This window comes from Varroa jacobsoni, unplaced genomic scaffold, assembly GCF_002532875.2.
Source record: "Varroa jacobsoni isolate VJ856 unplaced genomic scaffold, vjacob_1.0 scaffold_253, whole genome shotgun sequence".
Lineage (NCBI taxonomy): Eukaryota > Metazoa > Arthropoda > Arachnida > Mesostigmata > Varroidae > Varroa > Varroa jacobsoni.
In genome coordinates, this window is record NW_019213155.1 from 92,659 (window position 1) to 110,696 (window position 18,038).

Genomic DNA, 18,038 nt, shown 5'->3' on the forward strand with positions numbered 1-18,038 from the left:
GTGGTAAAGTTAGCAGAGTTTCATGGAAAAAGGTGGAACACGGGTAGTCGACAGCTAAAAACTTGTTGAGAGCTAAGTCTTGGCAGCGAATATCGTGTAGTGGTGACCGCTACATTCAAATCAGCTGTTTGTTTCAGCAGACTAGAAAAAGGCGGTAAATTGCCACCCGGAATCCCGTTGCAGTGATGTCATCGTCATCATCAACATCAACCTGCGATGATAGACGACTACACAAACAGACCTTCAGCTAAGGAAAAACCAAAGGTAGCAAGTAGTCTATTCGAACTAGTTGGGGATTTAGCCCGCACAAACACTACGTTACCACTGCACCATCACGAAAACAAGTTTGCGCATGAACAGTTTGTCGCGCTTCGATAAAAACAGCTTTAAATTGTTACTGATTATTTCAGTTGGACCCAACGAGTCAATTACGAGACTCGTGTCGCCACAGCGCAGGGCTAAATGTTAGAAATTAACATGTTCCAGATATCGTCATATCTGTATTTTTATTCGAAAATCATCACCATCCTCGTCGTCGTCGTCCAATTCAAGATGGCAGCTCCCACAAATGAGAAATAGAACGCCTAATGCCGGAGAGGACGCCGTAGCTTCACTAATGAGATTTTCAAGATCGTTTACTTTTGATTGACTTCGTTTCGAGACCACACGACAACGTCCTAAAAAAAGGCTAAATGTTTTATTAGGTTTTGAATTGAATAAGTTTGTTTTCTTCTTTTTCCAAGATTAAGCATTTTTGTTGCTAAAAGCAAAATTGTATATTAATAAAGTTACTAAATTTACTTGGCGTACGAAATATATGATATTTGTGCAAAAGCTTATTTTTTTGCGACCTTTTTCAAAAATAACAGATATGTGAATACATGGCAGTCTTTCTGGTTAAGCAGACAGACCGCTAAAAAACTGCCAGGCCCTCTCCAATTGCTTTGAATATAAATATTGTTGAGAAAGCTGATAGGCCAAAATAAGCTGCCCTTACAAGTAACGAAACTCCCTTGCACGTTACCGCGCACTTTCTAACTGACTCGATCGGATAAAAGTTGTTTTAGTTTAGTTAATAGATATTTACTAATAACCAACAAGGATACAATTGTATCTCTACCAATGTAGTTGTATTTGCATCAGTCTAAACATTAAGGCATATGGCTAGGTTATGAAGGAAGTCAATAAATGACATAGCATATCTGTCACTGACATCGTCCTCCATTTCAAAATGGCGCCCCTCATCGGAGTAAATAGAACGTATGGTGAAAGACGGAGTTCGCGCCAAGTTAGCAGGCTGCGCATCAACCAACAACACAGTTTGAAGTTGTATGTAGGACCCTCGTGGCCGGCAGCCTCTCCGCACGAAAAACATCCGACGAGGAATAAAGCTAACGACTGAAAGTGACTTTGTACCTTTAAAAGTCTTACACATCTTACCTTTGATTGCTTTATCCCATCTGCAAGACCGTTATGAGGTAATTTAGACAGATATTAAATTATACACATACAAAATCCCATAAATCATGCGTAGAGCATCCTATATGTAGTAAAGCGACAATGCAAACGATTGAATAAGGTACATTTAAAATCAGAAATAACTTAATACAGCCACAGTAGACTTCTGTATAGATCTCAGTGAAGACGATTGATATTTATAGGCAATGACTAGATAACAGAAATGCTGTTGGCAGCTTTTTATGGTCGATAATGTAATGTGATTCGTGTTGTTTTTGTCATATTCATATTTACAGAACGGCGATCTTACATGACCCGTTGTTCTGGTCAGGCGTCGGTACCGGAATTAGTTGTTGTGTAGCATTGGGTCTTATTTTTGTTAATCGGCGCACCTTCAGCCGCCTAATACCCTTCAAATCCTTTGGGAAGATGATCTTACATTTCGGTAAGTGTTACATTATGTCACAAAACGTAAAGTAAATTATTAGTACAGCATTGTATGTAAGTTGGTTTTCGCAAACCGATGCTTTTCTGTACTTCGTAAACATCAAAAAAGTAATATATTTACTCTTTTGAACTTACTGAATTTCTCTTTTACTTTAGAACGCTTACGCGTATTTTGTTGAGGTTTAGTTGGGTTGAACTTATTATGGAGAAGCATTGCTTGTACTGCTAATTTCATGAGCTAGTTGTCAATAGTTACGCTGTCGTGAGACGATGAAAGTAATAGGTAAACGGCGAGATCGTTGGGAAAACTGTACAAGGTGCAGCAGGAAACGGTCTAGGTATAGGCAATGCGTGGACACTGTTGAGGATGAATGCTTTGATAAGCTTGAATACAATTCATCTGCCATCACATGTATGTATCTATTATACGTCATAGCTCGCTGCTTCTCGTTACATCTTGGCATCTCGTTTTTTTCGTTAATTCTTTTTTCACAGATTTATTGTACTATTTAAATTTTCCTGACTGTCATCTTTTCGCTAGAAATCGTAGCTATCAATGGCTCATTCATTGTAGCTGCTAACGCGTGTTTCTATTGGTTACTACCTGCGTTCACTTTCTTCCAACACCTCAGACAACTAGTTGCTATAAGAATTTATCTGTTTAATTTCAAAGTTTTCACATGACATATACATGTGTATATATATATAATACTATTTTGATCTACCACTAGACACAGCACTTCGGATATTTATGATCCGTGCTAAATATAAGAACTAATCATAATTTACCAATAAATTGGAAGACAATTAACGAAGTACTGACTATTTCATAAAAAAATTCTGAATATTGCAATTTTAGATGAGAAGACGTTTCCTCGAGATACAAAAATGGTTCTCGTTGTGCGAATGGACTGTAACATGGAAAGAGGAAAAATCGCCGCTCAGTGTTCACACGCCGCTGTCCTGGCTTATAAAGAGAGCACAAAGGTGCAGCATTTAGGACTATAGGCTTAATCCTAAGATGTAAAATTCGTAAGGGCTTCGCAAAGCTTGCTAGAATGCTTAAGACAAACAACTTGGCTGATAAGAGTATATTTTGTGTTGCAATATTATTAACATATTGATCTGTTTTCGACACGTACAAACTTCAGGACAGTAGATCGCCTTATCAAATTTATTGCTTTGAGTAACTATCTAGCATGTAAGTGAGATTTATAAAGGGTGATTATAGTGGAATAACACATTGCAGTGCAGTGTATCAGGCGTTCTACTGTCATGCTGCCGATGTATAATAACAAAAATATTTAAAATACTACTAGACACCATCAAAATTCACAATTCTTGCAATATTCTAGATTTACACATATTTTTAGTCCACAAAGGTGTACTTCTAAACTTATTTTCAGTGCAGACTATATATATATATAATATATATATATATATATATGCGAGCACCTAAAAATAAAAAAAACAAATTTTCGCTTCCAGATTCAGCCGGAAATGTTGCAAAGATGGGATCTTACCGGGCAACCAAAGGTCGTTGTGAAAGTAAATTCTGAAGAAGAGATGCTACAAATTTACCAAAAGGCTAAGCGTTTAGGTCTTGTCACATCAATGGTACGGGACGCAGGCCGAACACAAGTTGTCCCTGGGACGAGAACTGTTGTGTGTATAGGACCTGGCTTCAAAGATACCGTCGATCAGTGCACTAGCCATCTAAAACTACTTTAAAAAATATCTAAGGGAAAAACAATCGTTTACCATTAACCACGCTCGCTAAAAACCAACTGAGTGTTATGTTTGTTGGTACGCAGCTGATCTCATTTTCATTAAATAGCTTGCAATAAATACACTTGTACTTACTAAATCATCGGTGCTCCATGTTCATATAAATAGACATTACAACTCATTAATATTATTTCGGATTTGTCCAAGCGGCGCTACCAAGAGAAGAAAATGAGAAAAGTGACATAATACGAAAAATAATACTTATAATGAAAATAAAATATCTACAAGTGAAAATCAATTGATCGAAAATTGATCGTTTTTTATTTGTTTGAACAATATTTAATGCCAAACGCGTAGGTTGCTGAGTAAGAAAATGATCGATGTATGTTAATATCAGTATGTCAAGTACTTGTACTAATAATAATGCTAATAAATAAAGAGTCACTTTTTTATCATAGTCTGTTTACAAGACACTGTTCATGTATTTAGAATACGTTTAAAATTATAGCATATCAGTATCTCCGTTCTTCGACCTGTTGGTAATGTAGATACGAAACGATTTATTATGAACTATTTGTGATTAGACCATTTAATTGGGTTAAGCAAAACAAGCAGCTCACTTTACAAAATTCTTTTACCTATATAAGTATGTTGATGAGGTGCGCATACTACTGCAGTTAACCAATTAATACTCGGATGTTAATACTAGCAAGTATATGTATATGATCGTAGGTGAATTCATTGTACTTGAAACAGGCTAGGTATTTGCGTGTTTCTATAACTGAAAAAATGGACAAAGACAGCTAAATTTACTCAACTTTGTAAATTCGTAATAGTATCTATTACAAAGATATATTAAGAACATCCATTTAGTCGTAAAGGTTTATAATTTTGGCCTACTATTGAACATTCTGAAGATTAACATCTCAATCGTTTCACCATTTTTTAATCCTGAATTGTATTTATTTTCTATTAAGGTCCTACGCGTGATAGTTTAGTATGACACATAATACGATATATGTGATTATGAAATGACATTGCAGATTTCTGCGCTCCGCTTTCCTAGGTTCAGCAATGCATCGGAACTGTGATACAGTTAGGAGTCGGAAAACGATCTTTGATTCCGAATTAAATATGTACAATAGTATATTTGTAATCATCCTCACTAGGATTACAGTCATATGCGATTTACAATATTTCATGTAGGACAGGGTTTATTCCTAAAAACAGCCACATTAATTACATTATACAATTTTGTACGTGTCCCTATATATACTTTTAAATGGAAGAGGCAGGCGCACGAGGTTCATGCCATTAAGATCCGCGAGCGTTTGTGAATCATTGTTTTGTTGGCATTATAGCTCTGAATAAGCCATCCTGCAGTTGTGAGCACAGGAACTTTTCTCGTACTCTGAGAAGTGCAGTTACTCGCAAAATTCCTTTCTTCGCCGTCAAACCCCGGATGCTTCTCGAATGTGCGTGTGAAAATCTGGTCGCACTGGATAAGGCTTTAAGTAGAAAGTATATCTGGAGTCGCACAATCTGGACGTCGTATATGCAAACCTGACGTAGGCAATAGCTTCATAGTTGTCCTCGACTACCTCAGCCTGTAATCAGCATCATACGAATTTCTCGTGGTTGTTGCGATGGACAACGTTTCTTAGATACGGATGACCTTCGATGGCTAAGCCACACTGAAATCACAGTCCAATGGGCATGAACGTCAAAATCGTGCAGTGGTCACGTCAATGCTTGAAATGAACGTTATCTGGCCACCTTAATGGTAATGCCGCAAGCTTCACTGCATGCAAGGCGGGCCCTTGGGACAGGGTACATCTCTCATGTTCGATGGCCGTAACAAGATTTACGGAGCCCTCTCCCACAAATACCTCAGATAAACTCAGATAAAGAGTCAGCATCAATAACCGTAACTACTATAGAATAAAACTCTGTGTGCTTAACTATGACACCTCAAATATGTTGCATTTGCAAATTTTAAGGTTTGATCGCAACTAATTGTAGTTATCAATAATAAGTCAGATTACTGTAGACACATTGTATATATTTGTATCGTAGTTGTTCAGCGCAACCGGTCACATTGGTAACAGTTACAAATGCACATGTGTTACAGAAATAAGAGCCTTAAGATATTCTTGGTTAGTGTTCTCCAGCAAACTTTTAGCTGATAAAGTTATGTCACGTAAAATCTAATAATGCTCCTAGACTTTTGCCAGAAGATAGATAAAAATCTGAAACGAAATATCTACACCATTCATACAAGACAAATATATGTTTCCGCCCACGAAGCATGCAAATATCCCATGCTTCTATATATTGTGAAATGTCGACCATGTTCAATAAACTTCATCTTCAAAATCGTAGATTAAGTGAAATGGGTTCTTTATATCTCAAGCTACCAAGTATCACCCAAGGTTCTCTAAAGACGCATCACGGCACTCGTGTATTAGCTGAGGTTTAGGAGAATCTTTTTGCTTTTGTTCCGTTAGTTTCCTTTCATAGGTAATAGAAATTTCATTTGTTTGACACATCTCCTCGTTTCGCAACGTCATTCTGGGCCCGAGGACCTTTCAATCTCACTAACCCTCTTCTTGGTGTCCATTGGTCCAACGTAGCGCTCGTTTTCTGCGTCTTTTCTCTTGTTTCCAGCGCCTCCATTAACTTTTTTGCTCCTAAGCGTCTCGACGTCCGTGAACACAACGGAAGAGCCACCTGCGGGTGACGTTAGCACTTCGCCTTTCACAACCTATTGTGGTAGAGAGAGGAAAATAAACACTATTACAAAAGCTATATGACTTCATATTTACTAATAGTATATACCTTATTTGATTATACGCATGTCTCAGAGGGACTGGCAAGCTATGCTTCAAATTCGCAAATGGAGGCAAAAACCTCCTTCCCAATGGTTTCAATATTAATATGGAACGGAATTTTTTTTCACAAACCTGAAAATCGGGTCCTTCGATTGTAACAAGTGCGTACTTATTAGCGGACTCGAGATCTTTTGTCTCAAGTTTTGTCACACTTTTTTTTTTCGACATATATGGCTGCATAAGCAGATCTTTTTGTATGCTAGTTACACCGTCCATGTGTTCCAACCAACGTGCATCACTGCTTTTTGACCTACTCCGAGTAGTTGGACCATAACACTTTAACTTCGCAGTCACCATCTCCATGTCGCTCAGATCGGGCTCCGAAGTGCTGGCAGCCGATTTCTGCCCACTGGATCGTTTGTGCGTTTCGAGCGTATGGAAGGTTTCTGAAAAATCGTTAGTAAATAATCGAAAAATTCAGAGACGTTTAAATAGCTAACTGGCATATTATGTATCTTTTAGTTGACGGTTCCATTTTTTACATATCAGGTTGATTATAAATATAGCAGCGCATACATTCTACACTTCAACAAGATACATCTGGACAAAGGAAAAATAGTAGAAGATCAGCCTATTTAAGTAAGCATTAGATATGGATGTTTTAAAGCTTGTGATAGCCTGTGGTTGTATCGTCCACTTCAAAATTGGTTCTGAAAGCGATCCCTTTCTTATATAATTATTAGCAACTTCGCTCTAACCTGGGTAAGTTCTTTTGTTTACAAAAAAGCGATTGCACGATTCCTGACTTTAAAGAAGCTGTCTTGTCAACAAACTTGGTAGGTGCAACAATAGTATCTAAACTGAATGGTTCAGTGTGACGGTCGTCATCTGAGCTTTCCTGCTCGTGTTCACATTGCGATAACTTGGAGTACAACTCACGGGTCCTTTGTTTAAAAGGCTGGGGCCTTTTTGGTGTACGGCTTCTGGCACTAGCTGACTCAGGCGCGGATGAAGTCAGATGTTCGTACTCGTTTTTCTGTAGTAGGTCCTTGACAAGATTTTGCTTGGCTTGTGCTGCGCCCTTTTTCATCGCCTCAATCTTCTGTTCGTTCAGAATTCGATCGTATTTTGTAATAAGAAGGTCCTTTTCCTTAGAGCACTTCTTCTCTATGTCTTTTTTAATTCTAACCTGCGTACAAAAATTGATTAAACATTAACATTTTTTTCAAAGCGACTTCGGTCCAAATGAGTGTGTTAGGCTAGATGCGAAAAAGAAGCGAGGGTCACTGAACTTTCATGTTTTCGGTAGGGCCAAATGTCGTTTTTTTTTTGCTGCGATCTGTCTGTATATATAATTAATGTGTGCCAGCTCCGTGATAATCAATTCAGATCTATAAATTAATTGCATTAGCTTTAGGCATTAGATTAAAATAGATACTACTTATTGGTTTCGTCTATTCACAGTGAGAAGTTTTAGTGACACAAACACTTGAAAAAAAGTCTTTCCACCTGCTCGTCCTTAGCTTTGCGATGTGCTTCTTCTAAATGACGAATTCGTTTCTCAGCATACTCTTTCTTTGACTCAGCTTCAATGAGTTTCTCTTTCATGGTTTCCTTTTCGCGACGCTCTTGATTGAATTCCGCAAGCAAGTCCTGAATAGTTTTTGACTTCTGCTTACACTCTTTATCAGAGGACGACAACCTGACGAAACGTGCATATTTGAAAATCAGGTATGGTAGTGTATTATATGATGTTCCTAACGAATCCCTTACGCTCAGGCCGACAAACAACTTCATGAAGCTGCCGATATTAGAGCATGTAATGAGCTTATCAATATGAAGTTAACAGACTCAATTCTCAGCCATGCGCAATGAACTATTAGTACTTCAATAATTTCGCCTAGAGACTGGCCAGATTATTGACGCAATAACAAACATAATTATAATGTTAAAATTAACCACTAGCAAATATGTTTCACGTTGAATCACATGGTTTTAATTCTTTACCTGGCCGCCAACGAAGTGTATTTGTTGTATACAAGTCGATGTTTTCTATTCTACTATACTAGATAGTAAGCAATGTAAGCGTTTACTTACTTCACTTTTAGACTGCGTCGTTCATCATCCCATTCACGAACTGTATCTTTGACAGCCTTGGCAGTTTCATAACATATTGTTCTGATGCCCTCCCATTCTTTGGCGCCCTCTTCAACCAGTTTCATAATAGAAATCATTGCAGCTTCATTATCAACCTCACTCATGAGATAGCTGGGAATATCTGTCGACTCAAAGTATACTGGTACGCGTAAATCATCCAGCGAAGAAATTGGCGTTGGCTCGACGTACTGCTGTACTCGGAGCGGCTGAACTCGCTGCAATTCAATTTCCTGCGCCGTCTCAGAAAATTTCAGCACTTCGAGCGTCTGAGTGCAATCCTCAGCATGTGGATTGACACAAACGACCATCTTGACTCGGCCCCGGCCCTCGAAGAAGCTCTTGAATAGATAGGTTAGTTTGCATTCGCGATACGGTATATTCTTATTGGCATTTGGATTTATTTGATTTTCGCGCAGGTAATCCAAACATTTGCGTAGTACAGTAAGTGACTGATTAATATTGTTCGCCTCTTTAAGGCGATCACCACTTGCACCCGTCTTCTTCTGCTGTTCACAACCAGCGAGATCGACGAGGTTCAGTTGGGTAACTGTAATATACTCTTTCTTTTGTACAACTCCGCCGGAACACTCATCTACTGGTGCCTGAACCACCTTTACAATGAAAACCGAATGGCTTCGCGAACTCTCAGCATTCATCAGTGTACTTGCCACTCGTTTACGACGCTGTCCGCGCATCCAAACCTCCATCGCCTCATCCGCGCTTTCAACCTCAACCTCAGCCGCTCCAAATACATACTTGGTTTCTTCGCCACGCAAAATTCGTACTGATGGGCCTCTGGCACGACCTTGCACACTAGCAGGCTCTTCCTCTAAAAGGTCGTACACGCAATCATTGTAGATCTCAACAAATTGCACAAAAACAGCAACTTTACAATACTCGGGGATGTCTCCCGAAACACGCGTCGAGTCTCTCTCTCGTTGTAGCCACTCCTTATGCTCATTCCGCTGCTTTTTCTTCGCCGGAGTTCGCTCTATAGACTGGGTAGCCGCCCGATTTGCCAACATAGCGTTCTACGATAATAATGATAATATTAACAACAAAAGCAACAACACACAAGCAAATTTTTTTAACATACCTATCATTTGCGTACATGTTGATGGGATATACAAAAATACCGTAGTAATTCTTAGTAAATCATAAGCCACTCCAACTTTATACACAAACACTTTTTAATGAAAACCAGTATTTTTTTAACTCATAGGAGATTTTTTTCTACTGAGTATGCGTTTGCTGTGTCCTTGTTCTATTGAGAGTGGATTTGTTTTTCGCGATTTTTCCTTTTGACAAGCTATAAAAACTGTATGTGATCTAGTCATTCTTAAGGTGAACAATTAGGTGGAATTTAATAAGCGAGTAGTGTACCTGGCGATCAGCCATTGCATCGGCTTCACCTCGGATGTCATAACTGTTGAGGCCATCAGGCTTAAAAAGGAACTTCATCGCCTTCAAATTTGGAGGCAAACTGTTAAAGAGCACATCCAAAGACCTTGGCAGTAAGCCTACGCTCTGGGGCGTACCTGTAATATCAATTCAGGTTAATTCAGTGCAGTAAAATCAGCGAAAAAAGATTAAAATAAACTAATTTAGCCTCTTCCTTGACAGCTTTTCTACCCTATCATAGAAGATTATTTATATTTACCACTCATTGTGTACGTTTTGCCAGAACCCGTAATTCCGTACATAAAGATAAGTGCCGGTTTGCCCGAGAGTACATCGTGTACAGACGACTTTGCCACTCGATCAAACACATCGGCTTGCCCACTGTGGCCCGGAAAGACGTGCTCAAATGTATACCTCGCAGGTTTCTTACTGGCCAGTAACCTACTCAAAACAAAGAAAGGCTTAGTACTAGTTATCCAAGATTCAAAAACGGCTTAATAATAAGTATGAAAATCTATTTGTCATATTATGTAGAACTTGTAGAAATCGATGTATGACAACTGGTTGTCTATACGTTACGAGTGACTTAAGGACCTATTATACATGCTTGTTGTAAGTCGTGGAATCGCAATCGAATAATAAGATTATAATACAACACAAAAGATTACAGAATAAACATCATTCATACTATAGTTAGATAACAAAAAATTACACCGATACCTTGATCCTTATTATTACTGGTGTGACTAAAGCACACTAATAATGATAGAATAGATTGCGTGAACATGTTCTTTGCTAACAGAAGACTACTGTTTATACATTGAACGGTTCAAGCATTGTTGTTTATAATTACGTATGGTATCTAGGAAGTTTAAAACTGGCGTACCTCTGACCAGTCAGTTGAGCCGCTTTTTGTGGGTCGACTATGATGGCTTGCAGACTCTCGATTTCAACAATTCCTAACTCGCTTGAGAGGAGCGGCTTCAGGCGTAAATAGACCTCCACGCGGTCCATTTCGTTATCACCTGAGGTGTCTGGGGTAACGGCACTGTCTCCACTTCCACTAAAACGGCACAACACAGCAATAACGGTTAGCCAAGTGAATTTACACGTTAGGTTTATAAAGCGTAGCGAATTAACTGTACATTAATTAAAGATTAATATGCAACTCTTGTCAATTAGTACAACGTTGCCTTAAGTGTCTCTCTTAGTAATTAAACGAGCGCGATAATTACGAGCTTGTGTTAGTTAGTTAACAAGTAGAAAAATTTCTTCAGAAAAATAGTTAATAAAATAACTAGCAGCAGAGACAAACTTTATCCAAAGACTTATGTAGTATCTTATTTAAACAAACGTTCCATAGGAAATAAAGCAAATCATTTTACACCCTTACATAAACATTTTTAAACATACATACAACATAAACGAAGTAACAAACAAAAGGATCTTGTTCTAACTATACGATGCTTTGCCTGACACATTATTTGCACGGCTATCTATATTACGAACACCTGCACCGGTCCCCGAGACGTCACTAAAGTACATTCCTAAACTCCCAAAATCGAAATTTATATTATTACATATTTACACCCACTTTTTTCCATTGAAAGTATATATTGAATAGCTCAACGTCTTACTGCTAAAAATGGCACAAAACTACTCAGACGATATAAAGAATGTTAACGTTTTGTCCCCCGGCCAGATTACTTCCCCAGCAACGGGCCCGGGTGATTGTCGTTAAGCTTTATTATTTACTTTGTAGTTCCACTAATGTAATTCACTGATCGTTGTGCGTTACTAGTTGTAATTTCATTACAGTTGAATAGCTATGCTCTCATGTACGTAGAGTATGGTTTGACCTTAATTGGCCATAAAAAGAAATACCCGTAGAAGATGCAGTGTGATCAGTAGGATGAGGGGTAACACTGTTCCTTTTTTGCGCTTTCTAATTCGTCAGGTTCGTTTTAATACAGTTCTACTATTATCCGTTGGCGATCGGTAACGTTAAGCCAACTCTGCGTTACTTTTGCTGCCAAACGCTTATTGAATGTTGCATAACAGACGTTGCAATTAGTAAGCTGCATTTCGATTTATAAGGAAAAGAGTTGTCGTTCGTTTTAAAGGGATAATCAAATTTTTCAAACGTCTATACAAAATTACTTCTGGGTTCACCACTACTGCGAACGTTGCAGAACTATCACTGTAAAAGGTGCTAACGCTGAGTTAGTAAGCTTACCCCGACATTTCTGTTAGTTATCCAAATTAATTGGATATCACAAACGACCCTCGAAATTTATAACCACCACCAATCGACCGATTTTTGCACAATAGAACTGCTACCTCGGTTTGTTAGACTCGTCAACTCCAATGGTGGCGCCATTCAAACCGCGGCCAGAGGTTCTGCCGGGATGGTGATAGAAGCTTAGGCGCTGCCAATGGTCTGATATGATCGAATGGTTGCCACAGCGCGGGAAAATTCTAAATCCCTTTTGTAAATGTACAAACACAAAGCACCCCGTGCTTAGCTACAATTTATGCCGCTGCATATGTGAAAATGAACATAAACGTAAACGCTTGCTGATTCAATGAGTCAAAAGCTAGCGCTACATCTGTAATCACCTTAATATCACAAATGTAACAATGCAGTAGGGAGAACAAATCAGTGGACCTCAAGGATCTTGGCAGAATGGCATTTGCTGTGAACCTTTTAGCAAGGCATGTTCTTGAGTTAAGACACATTTCGATGGAAAATGTATATTATGCACATACTAATATTAGGAGAGCTAAATTTCTAAAGGACATCATCAGTAAATAATAAAAACGTATAAACATAAATATGTTCCTGTAATGCAACGTAAACAGTAAGCATTTGTGTCTAAACTACAATTGTAGAATTTCTAAACGCTTTTTGTTATTGCATATTTCATTTGCTGCTATCTAGATCACACGAAGAACAATGTACGGCGCACACAATAGCGCCATTAGGCAACGTTGAAGGCTGTGGTTACAACAATCATCATAATTTTTCTTCTTACATTCTATAAAGGACAAACTCTACTAGAAATCTGACTCAAAGGAAAGCAAACTTCCTGCGCGGGTGTTCACGTTAGCCTTTAGGTGAAGTCTCTGCTTCTTGCTTTTGACTGTTCGATTCTATTTTGCCTGGCTCAAATTTTATTACTCTCGATAGCTTTTGATTCGCTGAAATCACAGACTGTTTTGTCTTAAGATAAAACTTGATTGCAATGTGTTTGGTGGTAAGTTTGAAAAAGTTTTGACTATACATATATACTAAGGAATAGAAAAATTAGGACCTATTGTTCAAACTAATTACTGAGGACCTTATAAATAAAAAAAAAAACGTACAGTTTTAAAATGTTGACATATTGACGTTTGCTTCACTACGGCCTCCAAACGCTTGAAATATACGCAACCTAAATAATAATAACAGTGTTCTCCGAATGATTTTAACGTAGACTTCATTTTTTAAAACTTTACCTAAATTACACGTTTAATTAATCAAATCTAATGAAATGGATTTCATAGAAACTCATCTGTGAACCTTGCTTCAGTTAGCTAACTGAACAATGCAAACAGAATAAGGTAGGCCGTACAAAACCTAAATGCTAAACCAAAATCACTATCCTGTGAGTAACACACGACCGCTCATCAAGTTACAGGGAGGAAAATCATTAATGGAGTTGAATGGCTTCTGGCGAAATTTTTTCGACAGCAAGAGCCTAGCAGCTCGGCTCCATTTGGCACTGCAGTGATCGCAGCGAGCTTTACAATTCCACAGGCGGAACTTGCAGAAACCTGTCTAGATCTAACTTAATTCGATATGTCAACATACTTGAAGGGGATTGTTTTGAAAAATTAAACTATTCCTATATTATATTTGCATCAGGCGTATCCCATGCCCTTTGAGCGTCTATTGACGTTACACCGATTCGTAGACGCTGTAGGCATGCCTATTACGTTGTCTAGAGTTCTGCAGCTTGATACGCGGTCCGGCTTAGTTACGCTAACTTCTTTCTCTAACTAAAGTTCACTTCCTTTCGTTCTAGGAATTGCCGATATGTGGCCGCTGGCATTGTCCAGCAACTAGCTATTAAAAATACAAAGTCATAGTTTTCCAGGACTCATTTTATATTATGCTGATAATATTACACAAAATGATATGAATCCTTATGATATAATCCAATATTAATATTATTATCATAATGTTAATCTGATATTATATTAACACGAAATAAGGTGATGAGCGCGCCTCGCGGCTTCCTTAACAGTATCCAAAGGACCCCAGAGCCAGAAGTTATGAGACACTCAAGGCCGAGCTTTAGCCAGAAAAAATATGAAATAATCAGCGAATAAATAGGCCAGCTGTAATCCAATTCTTAAGTGAAACGAGTTAATTATTTAGTCAACTCTTATAATATTAAACCTTTGGAATGGCACAATGAAAATTTATTATAATTACGTGCACAATTCACTTTGCATAATATGGTACAACATTTAGATATATGTATATATAATTACAATATTATGTTTTCCGCATTTAGCAATATCTTTCTGTGTTTCGGTAAGTTCACAGTTTCGCTGACTAAACTTCTTCTGACGCCTTTAACTATAGGCGCGTCTGTCCATATGTATCAAAAAATTTCACATGGTTATCGCGTAGCACAACATTTTTCATATACGGGTGTCCCTCAATAGCTACGCCGCACTGAAATCACAATACATTTTTAATTTTTAGATAGTAATTAAGTTAAACACTCGCTCACAGTCTATTATTACTCTGATAAAGTTCACGGTTTAGTCGATTTTTAATTACAACTGTCTTTTCCTACAAGACATATTGTACCCGGCCCGAAACGTAACTTTAACGAAACAATTTGATGCTACTTCTTATGCTACCTTAATGCTTAACAGCGAACGTTTTTTTAAAATTAAATGTGATGTGTCATTTCTATACACACATATATATATATACACTAGCACCAAAAATTATTGATTATTACAGTGAACCCAGGTTTTATTTCCATTTTCAGATATTACAAACGTTACACATATGCATTGCGTTGGGACTCCACACTAGTATGGAAGGCTAGAGTAGGTCTGGCGGTTTCTTTTCCTATAGTGCGACCTCACATCTAACACCTCTACAGATTTCCGCTCAGTGTTCTTTGTGAGATTTGATTTAAAAAAATGATAATAAAAAATTCGTAAGGAAACATGCAAATCTTCTTTTGAGTTTTAGAGCCAGGACGATTTCCTGCTCTGGCGAATATTGTTTTTTTCTATTATAATAAACACAGCACTAAATTTCACTGACCCGCTTTCTGGTAACCCTTGGTCCTACTTGATCACTGTTACTTTCTGAATTTTTACTCTTGCCTGTTGTACCAAGTTTTTCTTTCCCCAGTACCTCGACGTCCGTAAACACGACAGAAGTGCCACCAGTAGGCAAATTTCGTACTTCACCCCTCACAACCTGTTACAAACACGGAGTTTAAAAATAACAGTAAGTCCAATAGCTGAAATCCAATAGCCTTCGTACAATTGCACGCATATATGCCATTGCTAAACATGATTAGTTCCTGTTCTCTTTTGTTTATACTTGTATATATCTTTATTATTAGAGTCTTTTGTACAACTAAAACTTCTTACGATGTTTATCTAAGGTCAAAGCATATACACATAAACAGTACTAAAAAACATCTTAGAGTTCAAATGTATTTGTGGACACACCTGATAATTAGATCCTTCGGCTGTCACGAGCGCATATTTTTCAACGGACTTGAGATCTTTTGTTTCGAGCTTTGTCACGCTTTTTTTTCTTGATTTGTGTGGCTGTAAGAAAACATCTTTCTGTGGATCTGAAGTGGCGTCTATGTGCTCCAACCAGCGCGCGTCAACTCTTTTTGATTCGCTTTGGTATATAGGCGAGGCACTTTTTGGACTTGCAGCCGTTACTGTTCCCTCTGTATCGCTCAAGTCGGGTTCCGAAATGGTGTCGGCTGATTTCGCACTGTTACTACAATCTGTGTTCTTGTGCGTCTGATTTGTACAAACGTTTACTGAAAAATTGTGGTGAAGTATACATTAAAATAATTATGGCAGTATGTACTATATTATCCTTATAGCCATTACCAAGAAAGACCACGCTTTATTAAAACATTTTTAACTTAAAAAAAAATTATTTTCTACGCATGATCTTATTAGGACCTCTTGTGCATTTGTCATGGATTAGGAGCGTCAGTTGACTATCTGCAGAGTTCATACATTTACTGAATGGGATTATCTATGGGACTTTTCAGTGACAGATTGAGGTAAGGTTGCAGTAAAAAACTTACGAGCTTGCTCTTTAAACGGCTGTTTCTTTTGTGGTTCTTTTTTGACAGTTTCTAACGGACTTTCCGGTCCGGAAAAATCCAGGTGTTTATACTCGTCCGTTTGAAGGAGATCCATGATCAAGTCTTTTTTGCCCCGAGCACGGCCCTCATTCATGGCCTGATTTATCCGTTCACGCACCATCTTATTATACTTAGCAACAAGAAGTTCGTTCTTTCTTGCATATTTCGACTCCACGTAATTTTTTATTCGAATCTGCATATCGATATATCGAAGGAATAGACAGTCATTTCGTTAATGCATTTATGCTGTAGGTCAATAAACAGTATGGTAAACAGTCGCATAAACTAAACTAATCAAGAAAGCAATTATAATACAATATACTTAGAATGCATCTGAATATATTAGCAACATTAATTCGGTTATCTATCGATACAGTAGAGGTAACGATTAGAAGCTCCATCGATAACAATTTTCCCTTCGCAAGCTTGTTGCTTTAAGTGCTACTATATTTATCACCTTAAAAGATAAAAGTATTCTTATAGAGTGGGCGCGCTGCTTTGTCCTTAAACAGCTGAATGAGTAATGAACATCTTAGATGCAGGTTTATATGCAGATATGCCAAAAAACTTCAATTACCTGCTCGTTTCTGGCTTTACGGCACGTTTCCTCGAACCGGTCGGCCCGTTTTTCAGCGCACTCTTTTTTTGATTCTATTTCAATCAACGTTTGTTTAAGGTCCTCAATTTCGTTACGTAACTGATTAATCTCCGCCTCTTGGCCTTGGATAAGCTTTGCCTGTCGTTTGCACTCTTTTTCACTGCAAGTTAACCTATTAAAGCAGAAAATAAGACGTACAAGCAGTACGAGTAAATTATCTTGCTCATTTCCATATATATATATATATATATATATACATATACATGACTAATACAATCCGGCCTTTTTTTGTATGTGTTATTATGAAAAGATTCTCTGTATGTACTGGAAGTTTACTTCGAAACTGTCATGCGTATTCAATATTATTACCATCCAGACGGTTCAAATTCGCAATCTAAACTATTCAGAGATTACTTTTAAAATATTGCTTCCTAACTCAACGACTTACATATAAAAATAACCGCGCATTAAACAGTATTGCTAATGAAAACTCGTTAAGCCGTCGCTTAAGTACGTTACATACAAAAATTTCAAGCAAGATTAAAGTTTGAACTGGCCAAAAGTTTAAAAAATGCCAGGACCTGAAACGACCAAAAAATCCAGAGGCCGCAAATCTCAAGAAATCTAACTGCTGGAGGTGATTTGGACGACCCAGCTGGCAGCCGATATTCTGCTTTTTAAAACAGCCGTTTTTTTTTTTTATCTATATATAAAAATTACATGTGTCAAGACTGGTTTTTCGAGCCGTTTTGATAAAATTTCAAATTCATTTTTTTCGGATTTTTTCTAAAGCCGCATGGGGAGTGGCAATTTCACAGAACCGCAATTTCGGATAAAAAAGGGAGTTTTTATTTTTGTCAGAGTTCATGTTTACTCATTACGAAAAAAAATGCCAGAAATGTTCAGAAACAAGTAACGTTCTTCTAATGACCAAAGTAGCGCGTTAAGGGGTGCTTGCTATGACAAACAGCTCGACAATTTTTGTGCGAATCTACTATATAT

The 18,038-nt window shown here is 37.8% G+C and overlaps 3 protein-coding genes across 5 annotated transcripts in view; 1 reads left to right on the top strand and 2 right to left on the bottom strand.

The window, feature by feature from the left end:
- The first annotated feature begins 173 nt into the window (after nt 1-173).
- Nucleotides 174-3,942, top strand: LOC111258649 (peptidyl-tRNA hydrolase 2, mitochondrial). Its single transcript, XM_022830095.2, has 5 exons — nt 174-264; nt 1,258-1,478; nt 1,755-1,903; nt 2,765-2,892; nt 3,394-3,942. Exons 2-5 carry the CDS (start codon nt 1,474-1,476, stop codon nt 3,634-3,636), a joined length of 525 nt encoding a protein of 174 aa, XP_022685830.1. The 5' UTR covers nt 174-264; nt 1,258-1,473; the 3' UTR covers nt 3,637-3,942.
- Nucleotides 3,916-12,390, bottom strand: LOC111258647 (kinesin-like protein KIF20B). Its single transcript, XM_022830089.2, has 10 exons — nt 12,259-12,390; nt 10,909-11,085; nt 10,282-10,463; nt 10,005-10,159; nt 8,562-9,652; nt 7,974-8,166; nt 7,404-7,653; nt 6,597-6,910; nt 6,236-6,397; nt 3,916-5,327 (listed from the first exon to the last, which is right to left on the bottom strand). The coding sequence occupies exons 1-10, from the start codon at nt 12,264-12,266 to the stop codon at nt 5,253-5,255; spliced, it is 2,607 nt and encodes an 868-aa protein (XP_022685824.1). The 5' UTR covers nt 12,267-12,390; the 3' UTR covers nt 3,916-5,252.
- A 1,760-nt stretch (nt 12,391-14,150) lies between these two features.
- Nucleotides 14,151-18,038, bottom strand: part of LOC111258616 (uncharacterized) — a 6,124-nt gene continuing 2,236 nt past the window's right edge. For 2 of the 3 annotated variants that reach the window (XM_022830029.2, XM_022830028.2), the window contains exons 4-8: nt 17,016-17,208; nt 16,379-16,631; nt 15,774-16,102; nt 15,358-15,516; nt 14,151-14,748 (exon numbers count right to left, since the gene is read on the bottom strand). In XM_022830029.2, the coding sequence (XP_022685764.2) occupies nt 14,650-14,748; nt 15,358-15,516; nt 15,774-16,102; nt 16,379-16,631; nt 17,016-17,208 (1,033 nt within the window). In that variant the 3' untranslated portion in view covers nt 14,151-14,649. The remainder of the gene's footprint in view (nt 14,749-15,357; nt 15,517-15,773; nt 16,103-16,378; nt 16,632-17,015; nt 17,209-18,038) is intronic. The other variant, XM_022830030.2, reaches the window with a different exon arrangement.